We start from the raw sequence: 14,072 nt of genomic DNA, 5'->3' as shown, positions 1-14,072 counted from the left end.
GCGGCTGCGGCCGATGACATCGGTTTGGACGCCGAAGCCATCGCCGACGTCGTGGACCAAGTGTCGACTTCGTCGGACAACGTGGCGGCGCCGGCCGACGTGGCTGCGGATGCCGCCATCGATGCGGGCGCGTCTGCCGACCAAGTCGAGGACCTTGTCGCTGCCGTGGAAGCTGGCGCGACGGCCGAGGACGCCGCGGAGGACGCGGGCTTGTCGTCTGCTGCCGTGGATGCCGTGGAAGACCAAGTCGCTGACTCGACGGACAACCAAGCGCCTGCTGCCGACGTGGTTGCGGCCGCGGCCGCCGATGCGGGTGCGTCGGACGAGCAGGTGGCCGACATTGCGGAAGCGGTGGACGACGGAGCTTCTCCTGCGGACGCCGCGGAGGACGCTGGCTTGTCGGCATCTGAAGTCGCCCAGGTCGAAGATGTCCTTGCTGCTACTCCTAGCTTCGACGAAAACGGCCTTGAACTTGCCGGTCATGACAATATGCCCGAGGTATATGGTGAGATCACTGGTAACTACAGTGTTGGCGAGGAAGAAGAAGCCCCTGCTCCGAAGACGACTCTAGGTCGTCTTATTGATGCCATCAAGAGTTATTTGACCACCGCACCAAGCAGCCCTAGCCTCCGTTCGCGCCCCCAGTGCGCAACGTCGGCTTAGTTCGTTCAACTATTGCCGGAAATCGTATTCAGAAGTAATACATGCATTTGCACTTCGTCGGAATCAAAACGCTTCTTTCCGATCACCTCCAAAGTGTCCGTTGTTTGTGATTTTAAGTGCTTCATCGAACGCGCTTCCAGTTACCGCTGCGAAAACAAGAGTAGATTGCGCCGCGTCAAATTTTTCCTGTTTTACTTTTTTTGTACTGTGGGCAGCCTGGACAGAGGGATCTCGGTTACTAGTATGCGGTAATGGTATTGGCATTTTACAGAATTACAAGCAGTATCCGCGCGTCAAGTGGTCGGACCGCGTCCACCAGGGCTACAAAAGCCAAGGCCAGAGCCTTTGGACTGAAGCGTCGTTCACGCGAAACGTGATCTAGTCGTCGAATTCGCCATTTGCGGTGGTGAGCCAATGTATGTTTTTGTATACACCTATTTGTTGCAGATTTGAGGGCGGCTAGGAATCGCATCCAATCTTGATGAAGTGCAAGTAAAGCTTCATCTTGCAGCCGCCGCCGTTGCACGCTGCCGTATAATTTGACTGTTGCAGAACCCTCTCCATGGCGCCTTTTCAACTGCCAAACCTTCCACGCGAACAATGTTGATAAAGTTCCAATGCTACACAACTCTATTCGCTTCAACCGTTCCAGATGCTTCTTCCATCGGCAAGTCATTGGGCTCGCGCGGCGTGGCTGCTGGCCGTGGTCTGGGCTTGTGACGTCGGCCACTACCCTTCCAGTCCATCAGGGGACTGCTCACCGTGTAGCTATGGCACGTGGAATGATGGGTCGCTTGAGCAATGTCAGGTATGTCACGATTCGCTACACAACCTAAGAGAATTCGTTAGTTCCCAGTGTCTTGTGGACCGGGATCGGAGCCAGCGGGGTATGCTGCGAACGCAACGGATTGTTTGTTGTGTGTAGCGGGCTACTTTCATGACGGTATGGTTACTCCAAATGATTTCTGTCGCGAAATTTGGCTCACACTTGGGTGTAGCTACTGGCACATCGCTGTGCCAGCCCATGCGTTGCCCACCTGGTTCAGCTAGCACTGTACTGGGAGCCACAGATGCGACCAAGTCGTGTTCCCTGTGCGCTGAACGTTCTAGTGGTGAAGGCGGCAGTAGTCGTTGCATGCCGTGTCCAACCAACTCGTATGCCCCAGCGGGGTCGACTGAGTGTGCGCCGCTGAAATGTGCTCCTGGGTAGAACCACGAATGATCGAGCATCGCCTGACAAAGTTGATGTGCTAGAGCTATTCCCAACACAGAGCCGACCTCTGTTTCGGACTGCACACCATGTGCTCGTGGAACTTTTCCAAATGGCACCGCTGGTATCGGAATCCTTCATGTCTTCCTCAATGTATCATTTGTGTATGCAGAGTGCGCGTTGTTACAGTGCCCTGCGGGATATCAGCCCCGAGTGCCTGCCACGACTGTTTCGGATTGTGAGCCGTGTGCTCTAGGCACGTTCTCTCCTGGCGGTGAGTTAACGCCTTGACGCTGGGCCCTCTGAACCCCTTCATATTTCGGTCTGGTACCAGGTGCGAACGCTTGTGCACCTACAACGTGCTCACCAGGGTCAGTCGCAACGGCATTGGCTACCGATGCCTTGTCGTCTTGTCATCGATGCCCAAACGGGTACTGTAGCAATTGACCGAGATTGGTAGTCTGCAACAATGGAGCTCATCGCAAATGTGGGCAGGACCGTCTCAAGTGTGGACAACAAGTGCACCCCTTGTGCTGCCGGCACGTATGCAGCCGGTGACACCTGTTTGCCTGCGAAGTGTCCTCCTGGCACGTATGCACCTGCTCTGAGCGCGGATCCAACTACCAGTGAGGACCTGAATTATCCACGAGGCATGCATAACACGGGATTGAAATAGGTTGTGTCGAGTGTGCACGAGGCACATTTGCAGCGGGGGGTGGAGCTACGACTTGTACTTCGTTCACTTGTCCTGCGGGGTATGAGCCCACTGCTCTGGCCGCAAATGCAGCTGCATGCGCCTCTTGTCCCCTCGGTATTCACATCCCAAGTATGCATAAGCTCACGGATGCATAGGCTGGTATTCCAATGAAAATACGTCGTTGCCATGTCGACCAGCGTCGTGTCCGCTTCGACATCAAGCTAAGTATGTTAGTTACTACTGTACAGAATATTGGCGGTTGATGGATATACTTCGGTGTCACGGAAATACTCGGCCACTTGAGCTAATTACCATACCTGTAGAAAACACGCTGCATCTGCCACCGATTGTGAAGCATGTCCGCCAACGCAAAATTCCGTCGGGGGTGCAGCACTCTGCGGAGCCCCAAATTGCACCGCGGGTTCCGCTCCAACTTTAGATGGCACGACGTGCACGCCGTGCCCGCTCGGAACTTTTAGCCCTGGTGAAGGTACCGAACGAACTATCGACATGCTCTTGAAATTGAACGTTTTTGGACACACAGGGTCTCCGTGCGAGCCCATGCAATGCACCCCCAGTTCCTTGCCCCGTGATGGTGCTGGGTCCGCATTTGACTGCATCCTTTGTCAAGACGGATGGACTAACGAAGGTGGCGCGGCTCTCACTTGCAATTTGTGTAACCATGGGGAATTCCGCAATTCATCGATGCCAGCGTGTGCACCGGCGAACTGCGACGATGGATGGGAAGCCACGGTAGCCGACACACTGGGTGGATCAACGAGTGTGACTTGTCATCACTAGCTTGGCGCAACTCACAGTCGTGATTGTACCATCTGCCCCCAAGGCACGTATGGCCAACACAATCGCTGTGAACCCACCACTTGTGCGCGTCATACGTCCAGTCCCAAGGTAGTTTTCATGCGAAGAAGGATGAATCTCATGACTTGATGTAGGGCGCGGTGGACCCTGCAGCCAACTGCGAAGCTTGCGCACCCGGATACCTCTCTGCAGGCGGCCAAGCACCATGCGAGCCGGCAACTTGCACGCCTGGCTCTGCATGGGAAAGTGACCTGGATGACTGTGTCTTGTGTCCAGCTGGTGTGTTCGCGTATTGCCGTGGTGGATTTGACACTGTGTTTAGGAACATTCGGACGAGGCGAAGCCACGTTGTGTGAGCCCATGCAGTGTCAACCTGGCTTTAGCTCAACGGCTTTGGGTGCCACGCACCCGTCGAACACTTGCACCCAGTGTGCACCTGGTATGTGTCAACCTACTTCTTCAAGGCATCATTGCATAACTTGGACAGGGTGGTACGGCTTAGGAAACGGGGCGGCATGTGAATTGGTCAACTGCGCTCCTGGTACCATCGGTGCGTCATCCTCTTAAAACCGTCTTAATCTTACGCAAAATGGTTGTGCTAGCCAAGGATGGACCGACTGTAGCCATTGACGAGTGCGTGCCATGTCATCCTGGTTCGTACTCCATTGGCGGAGAAAACGCCTTGAGGTAAGAGGCGATGTGTCAATGACCTTGCTTATTCCCGCGTAGCTGTACAGCGTGCCCAGAAGGAACTTACTCATCAGACGGTGAAGCCAACTGCCATCCTACGGTGATTCGAACGTCCTTCACACTTGCCTCACAATGAACGACTCAGGAATGCATGGCGGGGTGGAGCTACCACGTGAACGCCACATCCGCCACCGATTGCGGTCCGTGCGACGTTGGGTTCACTTCCAACGGCGGGTCGTCCCCTTGCTTTCCAGTACAACAATTTCGTACTGTTTGTTTCATCCCTGACATCCTTCTTAGATCGCGTGTCCTCCTGGTGAGTACGCTACTGAAAGCTCTGCGGAATGTACAACATGCCCACCTGGCACGTATTCGGTATGGAAACTGTCCTTGTGATGAGACTCAAGAAGCACACAGGATGGGGACTCAATTTGCAAACCCACCACGTGTCCACCTGGCTCTGGTGCCGTCGTGGGGGCCACCCATCCCACCGACGACTGCGAAGTGTGTGGTCCTGGTGAATTCAGTCTCGGCGACGATCAACCATGCGCACCCACGGCGTGTCCTGTTGGGTACGTTGCATGCAAACTACATACTTCACAGAATTTACACCAAGTTCAGCACTGCCTCGAACGTGGAAGGGTCCAATCTTCAAAAGGGCCTCTGTTTGCCATGTCCAGAGGGCTACTTTAGTGCTGGAGGCGCGGATCAGTGCAAGCAAGCCCAATGCCCTGCTGGTGAGCGACTATCCTCCGGGGCGTCTCAAAATGACCTTATTTGCAGGCGCATTTTTCCCGGTTGGGGCTAAGGACTCGTTGGCGAGCTGTGAAGTATGCAGGGCGGGTACGAGGCAGATATTTCCCAGCGTTTTCGTCAAATCACTTGTAGGCACGTACAGCGACGGAACTACGATGGGTCCGTGTCTCAATACAACTTGTCCACCAAGTACGATCATTTTTGTGTATATTGGCCGTCGAAGATTTCTCCATTATCGTGCATTAGGCTCAGCATCGCCATTGGGGGCAGTTGACCCCATCGCCCAGTGCCAAACATGTGCGCTGGGGAAGTACAGTCAAGGTTGGTATTGATTCGATTTACTGTGATGTCTGACAGCGCGGTGGTCAGGTGGCACGGCTCCGTGTGAAGCCACCAATTGTCGCCCTGGATTTGAGCCTGTGTTAAACATGACATCAGCATCAGAGGAATGCGCGCCATGTGGCCCTGGAACTTTCTCGGAAGGGGGAACGGACCTGTGCCGACCTATGGCCTGTGCCCCTGGCACTGAATCAAACGCCTCACAAGCCATGCATCCTACCAAAACATGCACTGGATGCGCCTATGGCTGGTTCAGTGCTGGAGGTGCAGCTCAGGTTTGTCGGCAATTGTTTTGCCTGACTGCACTGAGAGTAATTCTTCTAGTGTGCCATGATGGAATGTTCTCCTGGTACAGCGTCGAACATGACCAACCCCTCCGAAGGTTGTCAGTAGCACGTGCGCGGACAAGTCTAAAACTGCTGGATAGGTGCAACGGATGCTAAATCGGCATGTACTACATGCCCCGTGGGGTATTTCAGCGGTGGTCAGGATGGTGCATGTGCACCTACCACTTGTGCACCAGTATGCAAACCTACCAATTTTTTGCCGTGATAAATTGTCTCACACCGTGACCCTGTAGGGCACAGCTGCGCCACTTGGGGCCACAGATGCAGTTGCTGATTGCGTTATTTGCGACGCTGGCAAATTCAGTCCTGGGGGAATCGTTCCGTGTGCACCTACGACTTGCCCCGCTGGTGCGCAGCTCTGGCATATGTGACTTCGACCGTAACAATGCCAGTTAGGCTCTGCTGCGTCTGCGCAAGCTACGAGCGCCACAGCCAACTGCACGCAGTGCGTCGCTGGGACATTCTCGGAAGGTGGCACCGACTCTTGCAACCACCAAACATCGTGTCCCCAAGGCTATGCATCGCCTGCCGGCGCATCCACTGCTCAAGGACAATGTGCCTTGTGTTTGCCTGGGTGAGCTTGCGTGATTCGTCCTTGTGTTAACGATTTCGCAGGTGGTTCAGCCCTGGACAAGACCAACCATGCACTAAATTGACCTGTCCTGACGGCCAAGGGGTTGCTGAAGGCACCATCGAGTGCGTCGACTGTCTTGCGGGATTCTATGGCAACGGTACATGCTCAACAACTTTACACCTTCGAATTCACAACTGGACGTATCTAGACGCCGTCTGTAAGCCCATGACTTGTCCTCTTGGTACGGCCTCCAGTGCGGTCGCTGCCACGTCGCCCTCTGCCACCTGCGAGTTGTGTGAACCCGGGTATGATGTGTCATCCACTTGCATGGAGAGTTGACAAGACTGCAGAAAATTCTCTGCTGGTGGAGTCCACAAGTGCCGCCCGACCCATTGCCCCCCTGGGAGCGCATCCCCAGCTGTATGTACAAGTCCCTTCCCCTCTATCTCGTCAATCGATCATGGTGTCGTAGGGGGCTGATGTGCCAACTGGTCAATGCTCGTGGTGCCCCAATGGCCATTTCTCACCAGGGGGCTCGGATCCTTGCGCGCCTTCGATGTGTCCTCCTGGGACGGCCATGCCGACTGGCGCAGCTTCTGTCGACGACTGCTTTCCATGCGCTGAAGGGTACTACTCCCCCGGTCACTCCACGTCGTGCATTGCGTGCACATGCGAAGACCCAACCCAGACCTGCTTCCACGGTATACAGCATGATTCTGTGAGGTATTCATGACACTCTCGCAGGCGCCAACGAGTGCCAAACGTGCCCGAACCCGTCGTCGGTGTGGCGCGCCGACACAAAGACCTGTGTTGGACGAACAAGCGAGGTCAGGACAAAGGGAGATACAACTTGCACCACACTGACATACCAACCAGAACTTGGACGGAATTGCCGTCCATACCAAAGCCACAGTCGTGGGTCTACCACCGTCTCTCTGGAGCCCGTCGTTGACTCAAGCGTGGGTCGCAGCCGTCAGCAGTGCCGTTCCGGCAGCGAAGACCACCCTGGCGTCTATTGAAGCAGCCACTTCTTCCACCGACCCACGTACGTCATGTATAGTGATTTGCCGTATCAAGTTTTGTGCGTAGGTGGCGCCGTGACACTAGTCTTTGTCACGACTGTCCCGACTGCCGACGACGCATTGACCCTTCGAGAAATGTACGAGTCGAAGGCTTGGTTGGCGTCGTTGGTCGGTTCGGATGCATATCGCAACCGCATCTCGTACGAATACGCATACGTGCTCACGATTTCTGAGGCAATTTCGTGTATAGAGCGGTGGTGGCTGAAGATATCACACCGAAAGTCCTGGTGTCGTTGACTCAAAAGGACATGGAGGTCGCGTCCGGTCGGGTTGGCAACGTGGCCGTCGCAGCCATGGCTTGCGTCGGTGTCATAGCAGGTACGACAGTGGACTCGATTGGAGTGATGAAAGCTGAGATGGTTTTCGCAGCTGTGCTCGTAGCTGTTGTGTTGGTCCGCCGACACCAACAAAACGTTGTGGACGACGTGGCGTGTGAGTCTGCGTCTGCGGTGGCGATTGTGACTGCTGCTCTTTAAGTTGCATGTTAACCCAGACAAAAGACACTGCATTTTCGAAGTAACCATATCATAAGAGCCTTGCATGAATGACGCAAAGTTCTCCTTGACATGAGGTAGTGCAGAAGTAGTGAGTTGCCTAGTGTGGCTCTTCACCCCCTGCTGATAAAAGTGTTTTGCACGCACAGCTGACCAGACAATTGTTAACGATAACAACAGCATATCCGGATATACTTGTCCGGATACCTCTTGGCCAGTGGTTCTTCACTCCACTCGAAACGACAAAGCAACAAAAGAATGCCGCACAGTCACGAGTCCGACGAGGACGATGCCCCGGAAGCCGTCCCGATGGCGGTCGCCAAGTCCAAGGTTCTCGTTCCTTTCCACCTTAACGTTCGTTAACAGCTACTCTCAGGCACTTGCGTCTCGTGAATCAGAAAAGCAAGCGCACCAGTCTGCCAAGGCAGCGGCGGTGTTGAAACGGAAGAGGCACATCGAACCCAACGCGGCGCTCCCTGTTGATGTCTTGGATGCTGCTTCGGCCGCTCGTAAAGAAAAGGAGCAACTTGAGCAACGAAAACTCGAACAAGATCACGCAGAAGAGGTAGAAGCCAAGCCGAAAAAGACGCACAAACCTGCAACCCATGTCCGTCGCTTTGGCAACATCCAGGTCACGACATTGGACGCTCCACTTCCGGTATGCAGTTATTGCAATTTTCGTCCACATTTGCAAGATCCAAACCCCATGTGTTCATTCACAGGTGGCCGACGCATTGACTGACTCGGCGAAGGCGTTTTTGCTTCAGCGCACCGCCCCTGGTCGACCCCGAGCCAAAGTCCTCGAAACCACATTGCCATCTACTCGTCGTCGGAAAAAGTAAATCAATTCCTCAAGCACTTCCATTGTCCATTTTCGTCTTCCTGATCCAGTTGTGCATTCCGATTCGCTAAAAACAACCATCTTTGATTGGCCAGTCAATGCTATCTCATCATTGATTGGTGGCATGCTCCGTTGACTCTATTGGTCAGATCAAAACTCCAACGTTTTGATTGGTGCAACTCATTCTACGCGTAGATTGGTCAAAAGGAATTCTGCGCTCTGATTGGCTGTCAGCCATTCACTGGTGGGCGGCCGTTGGTGGTGGGGCTGCTGTCTTGTATTTTGCATCTTCCCCATTCGCAAGGTAAGGATGACAGAATAGAAGGCAGGATGAAGGATCGCGATGCTCATGAGCGACGTACGTGTAGAAGACATCATCATGGTCCAAGTTACCCCTGTCGCTCGTCGTCCGATCATCAAGAAGAAGGTGACCAAGTTCAAGCGCCACCAGAGCAACCGCTTCAAGCGTGTGTCCGAATCGTGGCGCAAGCCCAAGGGTATTGATGGTCGTGTCCGTCGCCGCTTCAAGGGTGCTATCCGCATGCCCAACGTCGGGTACGGCTCCAACACCAAGACCAAGCACTTGTTGCCCAACGGCTTCTACAAGTTCACGGTCCGCAACGTCGCCGAACTCGACATGGTACAGTATTGTCTGACCGAATGAACAGACGTTAAAGGTGATGTAGTTGCTCATGCACAACCGCAAGTACTGCGCTGAAGTCGCGCACAACGTGTCGGGCCGCAAGCGCAAGGAAATCTTGACCCGCGCCGAGCAACTCAACATTCGCGTGACCAACCCCAACGCTCGCGTCCGCGCTGAAGAAGCCGAATAAGCGACGTCTGGTAGATGCTGCCTCTGAGAAACGTAGTAGTGGGGAAGAAGGCGATGAAGTGTTTGCAGGACAAAGCTACGAGGACCGTCGATGCGTCATCTGTCATACTTTAATGAAAGAGATCATGGGTGGACTTGTTGTCCAACGGCACAACTCGTGATATGTCTCTTCACGTGGCAAGCTAAGGCAGGCAATCCCAGTCATCTTTTCGCGTATTGGAGAACATTGCTCCATTTGTGACTCTGTAACAAAGCGCGACCAGAAATGAGCAAATCCTAGTGGGATGACAATGCATCACGTTTTGTGAACATGGTCACGTTTTGTTACAATCACCCCGTCACATTGTGTTTAAACCCCAATTTAAACCAGCGTTAAATAGGGTACATCTACTTGCATAGTATAACGCGTTCAATTCCCCTCCCGTGGTGTCCGTATTACCCCATTCTCCCGCCGCCGCAACGTCGACACGTGGTCCATGAAGCTGCGGCATCTCAAAATTCCCTTTTTCCTAGCGGTGATCGTCAGTCTCTGCTGTTGGGCTGCTCTCGTTTTCACGTTCACGTCAACGTCGTCAACATCGTCAAATACCTCACAAAGCGGAGGACTTCGTGCATCTGCCAACAAATATCTCGGCGGCATTCTCTTTCGGCAACCACACGAACTCACTCCTACAATGCGACAGCTGCAGAATCAGCTGCAACCCGTGAAACTCCCTGCATGGCGACAGAATCTGTCCATGAACAATCCCGCAAACGACTTTGAGTGCCTGGGATGGCGTCAAACAGGCGACTGTGAACCGAATGGACCACGTGAGCCGAACCAAGACAAAGGTTGCGACGAAATCATCACGGCGGGCAACTCTGGGTACTGCGAAGCGCGGCACAAAGCGACTGGCACGATTGTAAGGTCATTTGTGAGCTCGTGCATCGGCATGAAGGGTGGATCCAAGTTCTCGTGCAACCAAACAGGGTACATCAACGAGACAATACATATCGAACCTCATGCACTTTTTTCTAGTGATTTCTTTGCGTATGCCGACCTCCCCTCGCGGTACCGGGTCCGGCAACGCACGCCGCCGATTTCCAAGGCACAGCAGTCGGCCGACCTCACGCGTGGTATTGTCATGGCAGTCTTCCCCAAGGTCATGAAGGGTGTGTACGCTGCGATTCATCGGGTACTCTCAATATACACTCCTCATCCAATTTCATCCTGTCAATAGCTTCGAGACACGGGATGCAAGTTGCCCGTCGAACTCTGGTATCGCCGCGACGAAATGAACACATCTCATCCAATCATCGCGACACTCCTTGCCAAGGTACCGGTGGTTTTCCATCGCGACTCCTCCTCCGATGCACCAACGATTAGGAGGGGATCTTTGCCCGTGAGATCGTCCAGCCCGACGCAACGCACTTTTACGTCAAGCCGTACGCGTTGTACCACAGGTATCGAATCGGTCGACATAGAGCTGTTGAGGTCTCAGTTCGTGACTGGCAGTGCCTTCACCCAAGTGCTGCTCCTCGACTGCGACAACTTTGTCACGGTCGACCCGACGTACCTCTTTGGTATCCCCGAGTTCACTGAAGTCGGTACGTTTTTCTGGGTGACCCGTGGCGCGTGTTTGATGTCGTTTTGCAGGCGCCATGTTCTGGCCTGACTTTTGGCGCATGAAGAAGACGATCTTCAACATCCACAACACGAGCGTGCTTTGGGACATGCTCGGCGTCAATTTTGTCGACATGATGGAGCAAGAGTCGGGTCAAGTCCTTGTCGACAAATCGGTACCCTTTCAAAAGTGGTCCATTCTTTCGTGGCTGAATCCTACCGTAGAAAGCCAAAGGCGCGCTGCAGACGCTCATGTTCTACGCATTCCACCACCCGCGCTTGATCGAGTCGCTCGACATGGCTTGGGGTGACAAAGATCTGTTTCGATTCGCCTGGATGAAGTCTCAGACCCCCTTCCACATGATCCAAAAGCCACCTGGCAGTGCGGGGGTTAAACATCACACGTGCGTTGACTCTCGCGCCCGTCCCTGTTCAAAGCAATGCTTATCGTCGTGATTTTGCACGTATTTAGGTACAATTTGTTTTGCGGTCACACAATGGTCCAGCACGACCCCCACGGCAAAATCGTGTTTTTTCATCGAAACACGTACAAATTGACGGGATATGCCGATGCCCCTCGTATTTGTAAGGGTCGTGACGATTCCTGTAATGGCTCATAATGCGTGTGCATGCATAGGGGACCATGTCCAGCAGTACAAGAAGCCTGTCGTTGACGACAACTATGACGTCCGGGGGGCGAATGGAGGGGAAGTCTTCCCGACCTTCAAGCGATGCTTTGGCCGCGACACAGCGTACGAAGAGCTGTTCGATCTCACGCCGTTGACCGAGTTTCCGTTTGGCAACATGGAAGAGTCCATCCTCCGCTACGCCCATGAAGCATGGCTCTTGGAACCGACGACGGAACCTCCGACGACAACCGCCGCTCCAGATCAAGCATGAGGATTGACAAGATTTTTTAATATAGACGGCGCATTAAACATGCATTCTATTGCGCCTCATTTGTTCTTTTATCAAAATAATCAAAATTTATATTTTGAAGAAAATTCGCACTTCAAAGTACTAGATTTTCCAGACAACTCCCCCATTTTATATCGATCTTGTTAACTTAATAAGATATGGGAGAAATGTAATGTGCTTTTGCTCGGATTTTCCGGTTGAGGCGTGATAATTTACGATCGCGAATATCTTCGATACACTTGATTGGCTGACCAGCTGTCTCCTTGATGAGACGAACTTGTGTTCCAGTAGGGGTAGTCTTCCACGGTTTCAAGATCCGTGGAAGACTACCCCTACTGATCACTAAGGTGTCACTACTCGCTCCCCCACACCCACGTGTTCGAATTCATGTGTATTGTTGGTTGCTGATTTTTTAAACCAATCACATGCCGTTAGAAAGAAATTGACCAATGGGAGCGATTGGTTGATCGATTCAGCAGGCGATTCTATTCAACATTCGTACCGAATCAATAATATATATTGAGTACAATTTTAGTGCGATCACATTTGAGGGTCCAGGCCGAGGCCAGTGCGCAGCTCTTGGCGCAAGAGCTGCAGCGCCTGCAGTTTCCCTCGAACGGCTGCCGCATCCGTCGCGCACTGTTGCAGTTGTTGGAAGGTCCACAACTCTGGGTTGTCCATTGGTACATTGTCGAGAAATGCCATCAGGCCTCGCGGAATTACCTGAAGGTTTGAATGTATAACTCGGATTCATCGGCATAAACTTACGTGATTGAGCGGCATGTGTTGAAGATGGAGGTTGAGTTCCGCAAGGCGTTGGACATATGTGTGCACCGCTGTCGCATGGTGAGCATGGCAAAACCGGTGACAGTGACAGACCTTTCTGCATTTGGCTTTGTTGGTCGCCATTGAAGTGGCGAACGAGGTACACACATGCATCGAGAGCCTTCATGATGGAACTCAGCTTGACACTCAATTCATCTTCGGGGCTACTTGTATGCTTCGAGCCTGTACGAGATTGGGAGATCAAGAGTGCCACAAAGTGTTGTTACCCGAGCTGGACGTTGGATACAATTGCGACGAGGACGGCCCAGGAGAAGGATGCGTCAAGGGGCTGGCGAGTGGCGTGAAGGCAGGGGTTGCTGAGGTGTACCCTTGCATCCCTTGGTACGGAGACAACACCATGGAGCCCTACGGCGGAAGTGTAGGTCCTTCCACCACGCGACGTGGAATTTACCACAGCGTCCATAGAAGGAGAAGGCAATGGCGCGTTCAATGATGATGATGCATCTGTGTTTCCTAGAGAAAGCTTGTGATTGTCGAGGGCTAGCTAGCATCACGAGCTAGGGCGCCGTACGTACCAACGGAACTGGTCGGCGAACTGGGGATGTTGGACATGAGGTTGAATTCTCAATAAATCACATCCGGTGTTTTGCGGGGTTATCCGGAATCTAGTGTCCATAGTGAAGGGCCGCAACCGTGTCAAGAAGGCCGTTGTTCACTTGGGCACGAAGTTGTCGATGTACTCGAATCCCTGACTTTCAGTGCGACAACTGCTGGGGTCGGATTGAATCTCAAAGTCCCCATCCTCAGCAAATTACCTGGAAGCTCAGATCACATGAATCAATCGAACCCCGAGCAGGTCGACTCTCCCCTGAAGCTTGATATTGTCTGGTGCACGCGAGAGTGTATAGTTGTCGAAGCTTCACGTAAAACATCCAGGAAACTCGAAGGCATTCGAAAGGATAGTCTTTGAAAGTGGTTTATCGCATTATGCTACAATGCGCCAGTCTTTCTTGAGGGGTCCGTCGACACGGCGCACCTTCCTGTCCAGTCAATTCGCATCAGTATTCCTGTTGCCATGCAATCATTGATAACGTACCCTTCGGAGACACCACGGAAAGTCTTAATGCCATAGGCTTTGCCATGCGCAAGGTCTGGTGAAGGTTCAACGCGTGTGATTTCAATGAACGATGTTGTGGAACCAGGAGTTTCCTGTCGGACAATGAACTCCACTTCAAGACAAGTTGATCACTTACCTCAAAGCGATCCCAGATAGCGCGGGTGACTTTCTGGCCCACACCAAAGTTTCGCTTACCGCAGATAGCTTTAAAGAGGTTGAGCTTCGCGGCGGCGTTGGTGGCGGCCATGTTCGAGGAAAGGGAATGGCAGGGAATGGACTGGATTGGTAGAACGAAAATAATATT

General features: G+C 53.1%; 6 protein-coding genes across 8 annotated transcripts in view; 4 read left to right on the top strand and 2 right to left on the bottom strand.

Moving 5' to 3' along the window:
- H310_14673 overlaps window positions 1–745 on the top strand; it is a 2,172-nt gene extending 1,427 nt beyond the window's left edge. The window contains exon 2 of one of the 2 annotated variants that reach the window (XM_008882573.1): window positions 421–745. In XM_008882573.1, coding sequence (XP_008880795.1) covers window positions 421–663 — 243 coding nt within the window. In that variant the 3' untranslated portion in view covers window positions 664–745. Of the gene's footprint in view, window positions 1–37 lie in introns of both variants that reach the window. The other variant, XM_008882572.1, reaches the window with a different exon arrangement.
- A 544-nt stretch (window positions 746–1,289) lies between these two features.
- On the top strand, window positions 1,290–7,731 carry H310_14672 (hypothetical protein; the record flags this gene model as incomplete). Its single annotated transcript, XM_008882571.1, has 38 exons — window positions 1,290–1,471; window positions 1,513–1,606; window positions 1,662–1,869; window positions 1,918–1,997; window positions 2,046–2,147; window positions 2,208–2,304; window positions 2,369–2,499; window positions 2,550–2,684; window positions 2,726–2,795; window positions 2,894–3,060; window positions 3,115–3,323; window positions 3,372–3,479; window positions 3,524–3,668; window positions 3,712–3,828; window positions 3,877–3,939; window positions 3,992–4,076; window positions 4,119–4,179; window positions 4,225–4,332; window positions 4,380–4,454; window positions 4,497–4,651; window positions 4,701–4,816; window positions 4,863–4,922; window positions 4,968–5,024; window positions 5,082–5,156; window positions 5,205–5,449; window positions 5,499–5,556; window positions 5,602–5,696; window positions 5,755–5,869; window positions 5,918–6,095; window positions 6,137–6,252; window positions 6,304–6,400; window positions 6,446–6,515; window positions 6,568–6,796; window positions 6,840–6,922; window positions 6,972–7,140; window positions 7,185–7,317; window positions 7,368–7,495; window positions 7,547–7,731. Coding segments are annotated over 38 exons (4,523 nt in total), but the record flags the coding sequence as incomplete, so codon positions are not given.
- A 198-nt stretch (window positions 7,732–7,929) lies between these two features.
- On the top strand, window positions 7,930–9,345 carry H310_14671 (hypothetical protein; the record flags this gene model as incomplete). The annotated part of the gene is made up of 5 exons (XM_008882570.1): window positions 7,930–8,001; window positions 8,048–8,329; window positions 8,394–8,451; window positions 8,881–9,152; window positions 9,199–9,345. The coding sequence occupies 5 exons, from the start codon at window positions 7,930–7,932 to the stop codon at window positions 9,343–9,345; spliced, it is 831 nt and encodes a 276-aa protein (XP_008880792.1).
- Window positions 9,346–9,751: 406 nt separating this feature from the next.
- Window positions 9,752–11,927, top strand: H310_14670 (hypothetical protein). The gene is made up of 9 exons (XM_008882569.1): window positions 9,752–10,314; window positions 10,363–10,519; window positions 10,565–10,660; window positions 10,711–10,787; window positions 10,840–10,931; window positions 10,981–11,123; window positions 11,173–11,351; window positions 11,420–11,532; window positions 11,585–11,927. Exons 1-9 carry the CDS (start codon window positions 9,821–9,823, stop codon window positions 11,845–11,847), a joined length of 1,614 nt encoding a protein of 537 aa, XP_008880791.1. The 5' UTR covers window positions 9,752–9,820; the 3' UTR covers window positions 11,848–11,927.
- Window positions 11,928–12,364: 437 nt separating this feature from the next.
- Window positions 12,365–13,266, bottom strand: H310_14669. Of its 2 annotated transcripts, XM_008882567.1 has the most exons (6): window positions 13,227–13,266; window positions 13,103–13,164; window positions 12,918–13,056; window positions 12,745–12,873; window positions 12,634–12,701; window positions 12,365–12,588 (listed from the first exon to the last, which is right to left on the bottom strand). In XM_008882567.1, the coding sequence occupies exons 1-6, from the start codon at window positions 13,261–13,263 to the stop codon at window positions 12,406–12,408; spliced, it is 618 nt and encodes a 205-aa protein (XP_008880789.1). In that variant the 5' UTR covers window positions 13,264–13,266; the 3' UTR covers window positions 12,365–12,405. The 2 variants fall into 2 exon arrangements, with proteins under 2 accessions (XP_008880789.1, XP_008880790.1); XM_008882568.1 differs by lacking the exon at window positions 12,365–12,588 and having other exon boundaries at window positions 12,589–12,701.
- A 326-nt stretch (window positions 13,267–13,592) lies between these two features.
- On the bottom strand, window positions 13,593–14,064 carry H310_14668 (hypothetical protein). Its single transcript, XM_008882566.1, has 3 exons — window positions 13,905–14,064; window positions 13,748–13,860; window positions 13,593–13,691 (listed from the first exon to the last, which is right to left on the bottom strand). The coding sequence occupies exons 1-3, from the start codon at window positions 14,013–14,015 to the stop codon at window positions 13,637–13,639; spliced, it is 279 nt and encodes a 92-aa protein (XP_008880788.1). The 5' UTR covers window positions 14,016–14,064; the 3' UTR covers window positions 13,593–13,636.
- Between the last annotated feature and the right edge of the window lie 8 nt (window positions 14,065–14,072).

The sequence above is a fragment of the Aphanomyces invadans genome (assembly GCF_000520115.1).
Source record: "Aphanomyces invadans strain NJM9701 unplaced genomic scaffold supercont1.80, whole genome shotgun sequence".
Classification (NCBI taxonomy): domain Eukaryota; phylum Oomycota; class Saprolegniomycetes; order Saprolegniales; family Verrucalvaceae; genus Aphanomyces; species Aphanomyces invadans.
Note: the sequence above shows the minus strand (reverse complement) of the source record. Positions and strands in the feature narration are given on the sequence as shown.

Bases quoted from the DNA above. Each gene is read 5' to 3' on its own strand.
- H310_14670 (XM_008882569.1), top strand. From the start codon at position 9,821: ATGAAGCTGCGGCATCTCAAAATTCCCTTTTTCCTAGCGGTGATCGTC. The intron at 10,788-10,839 runs GTATCGAATCGG...CGTGACTGGCAG, and splicing joins CCGTACGCGTTGTACCACAG to TGCCTTCACCCAAGTGCTGC. The intron at 11,533-11,584 runs GTAAGGGTCGTG...GTGCATGCATAG, and splicing joins TGCCGATGCCCCTCGTATTT to GGGACCATGTCCAGCAGTAC.
- H310_14669 (XM_008882567.1), bottom strand. From the start codon at position 13,263: ATGTCCAACATCCCCAGTTCGCCGACCAGTTCCGTTG. The intron at 13,165-13,226 runs GTACGTACGGCG...AGCTTTCTCTAG, and splicing joins TTCGCCGACCAGTTCCGTTG to GAAACACAGATGCATCATCA. The intron at 12,874-12,917 runs GTAACAACACTT...AATCTCGTACAG, and splicing joins GTATCCAACGTCCAGCTCGG to GCTCGAAGCATACAAGTAGC.
- H310_14668 (XM_008882566.1), bottom strand. From the start codon at position 14,015: ATGGCCGCCACCAACGCCGCCGCGAAGCTCAACCTCTTTAAAGCTATC. The intron at 13,861-13,904 runs GTAAGTGATCAA...ATTGTCCGACAG, and splicing joins CTATCTGGGATCGCTTTGAG to GAAACTCCTGGTTCCACAAC. The intron at 13,692-13,747 runs GTACGTTATCAA...TTGACTGGACAG, and splicing joins TTCCGTGGTGTCTCCGAAGG to GAAGGTGCGCCGTGTCGACG.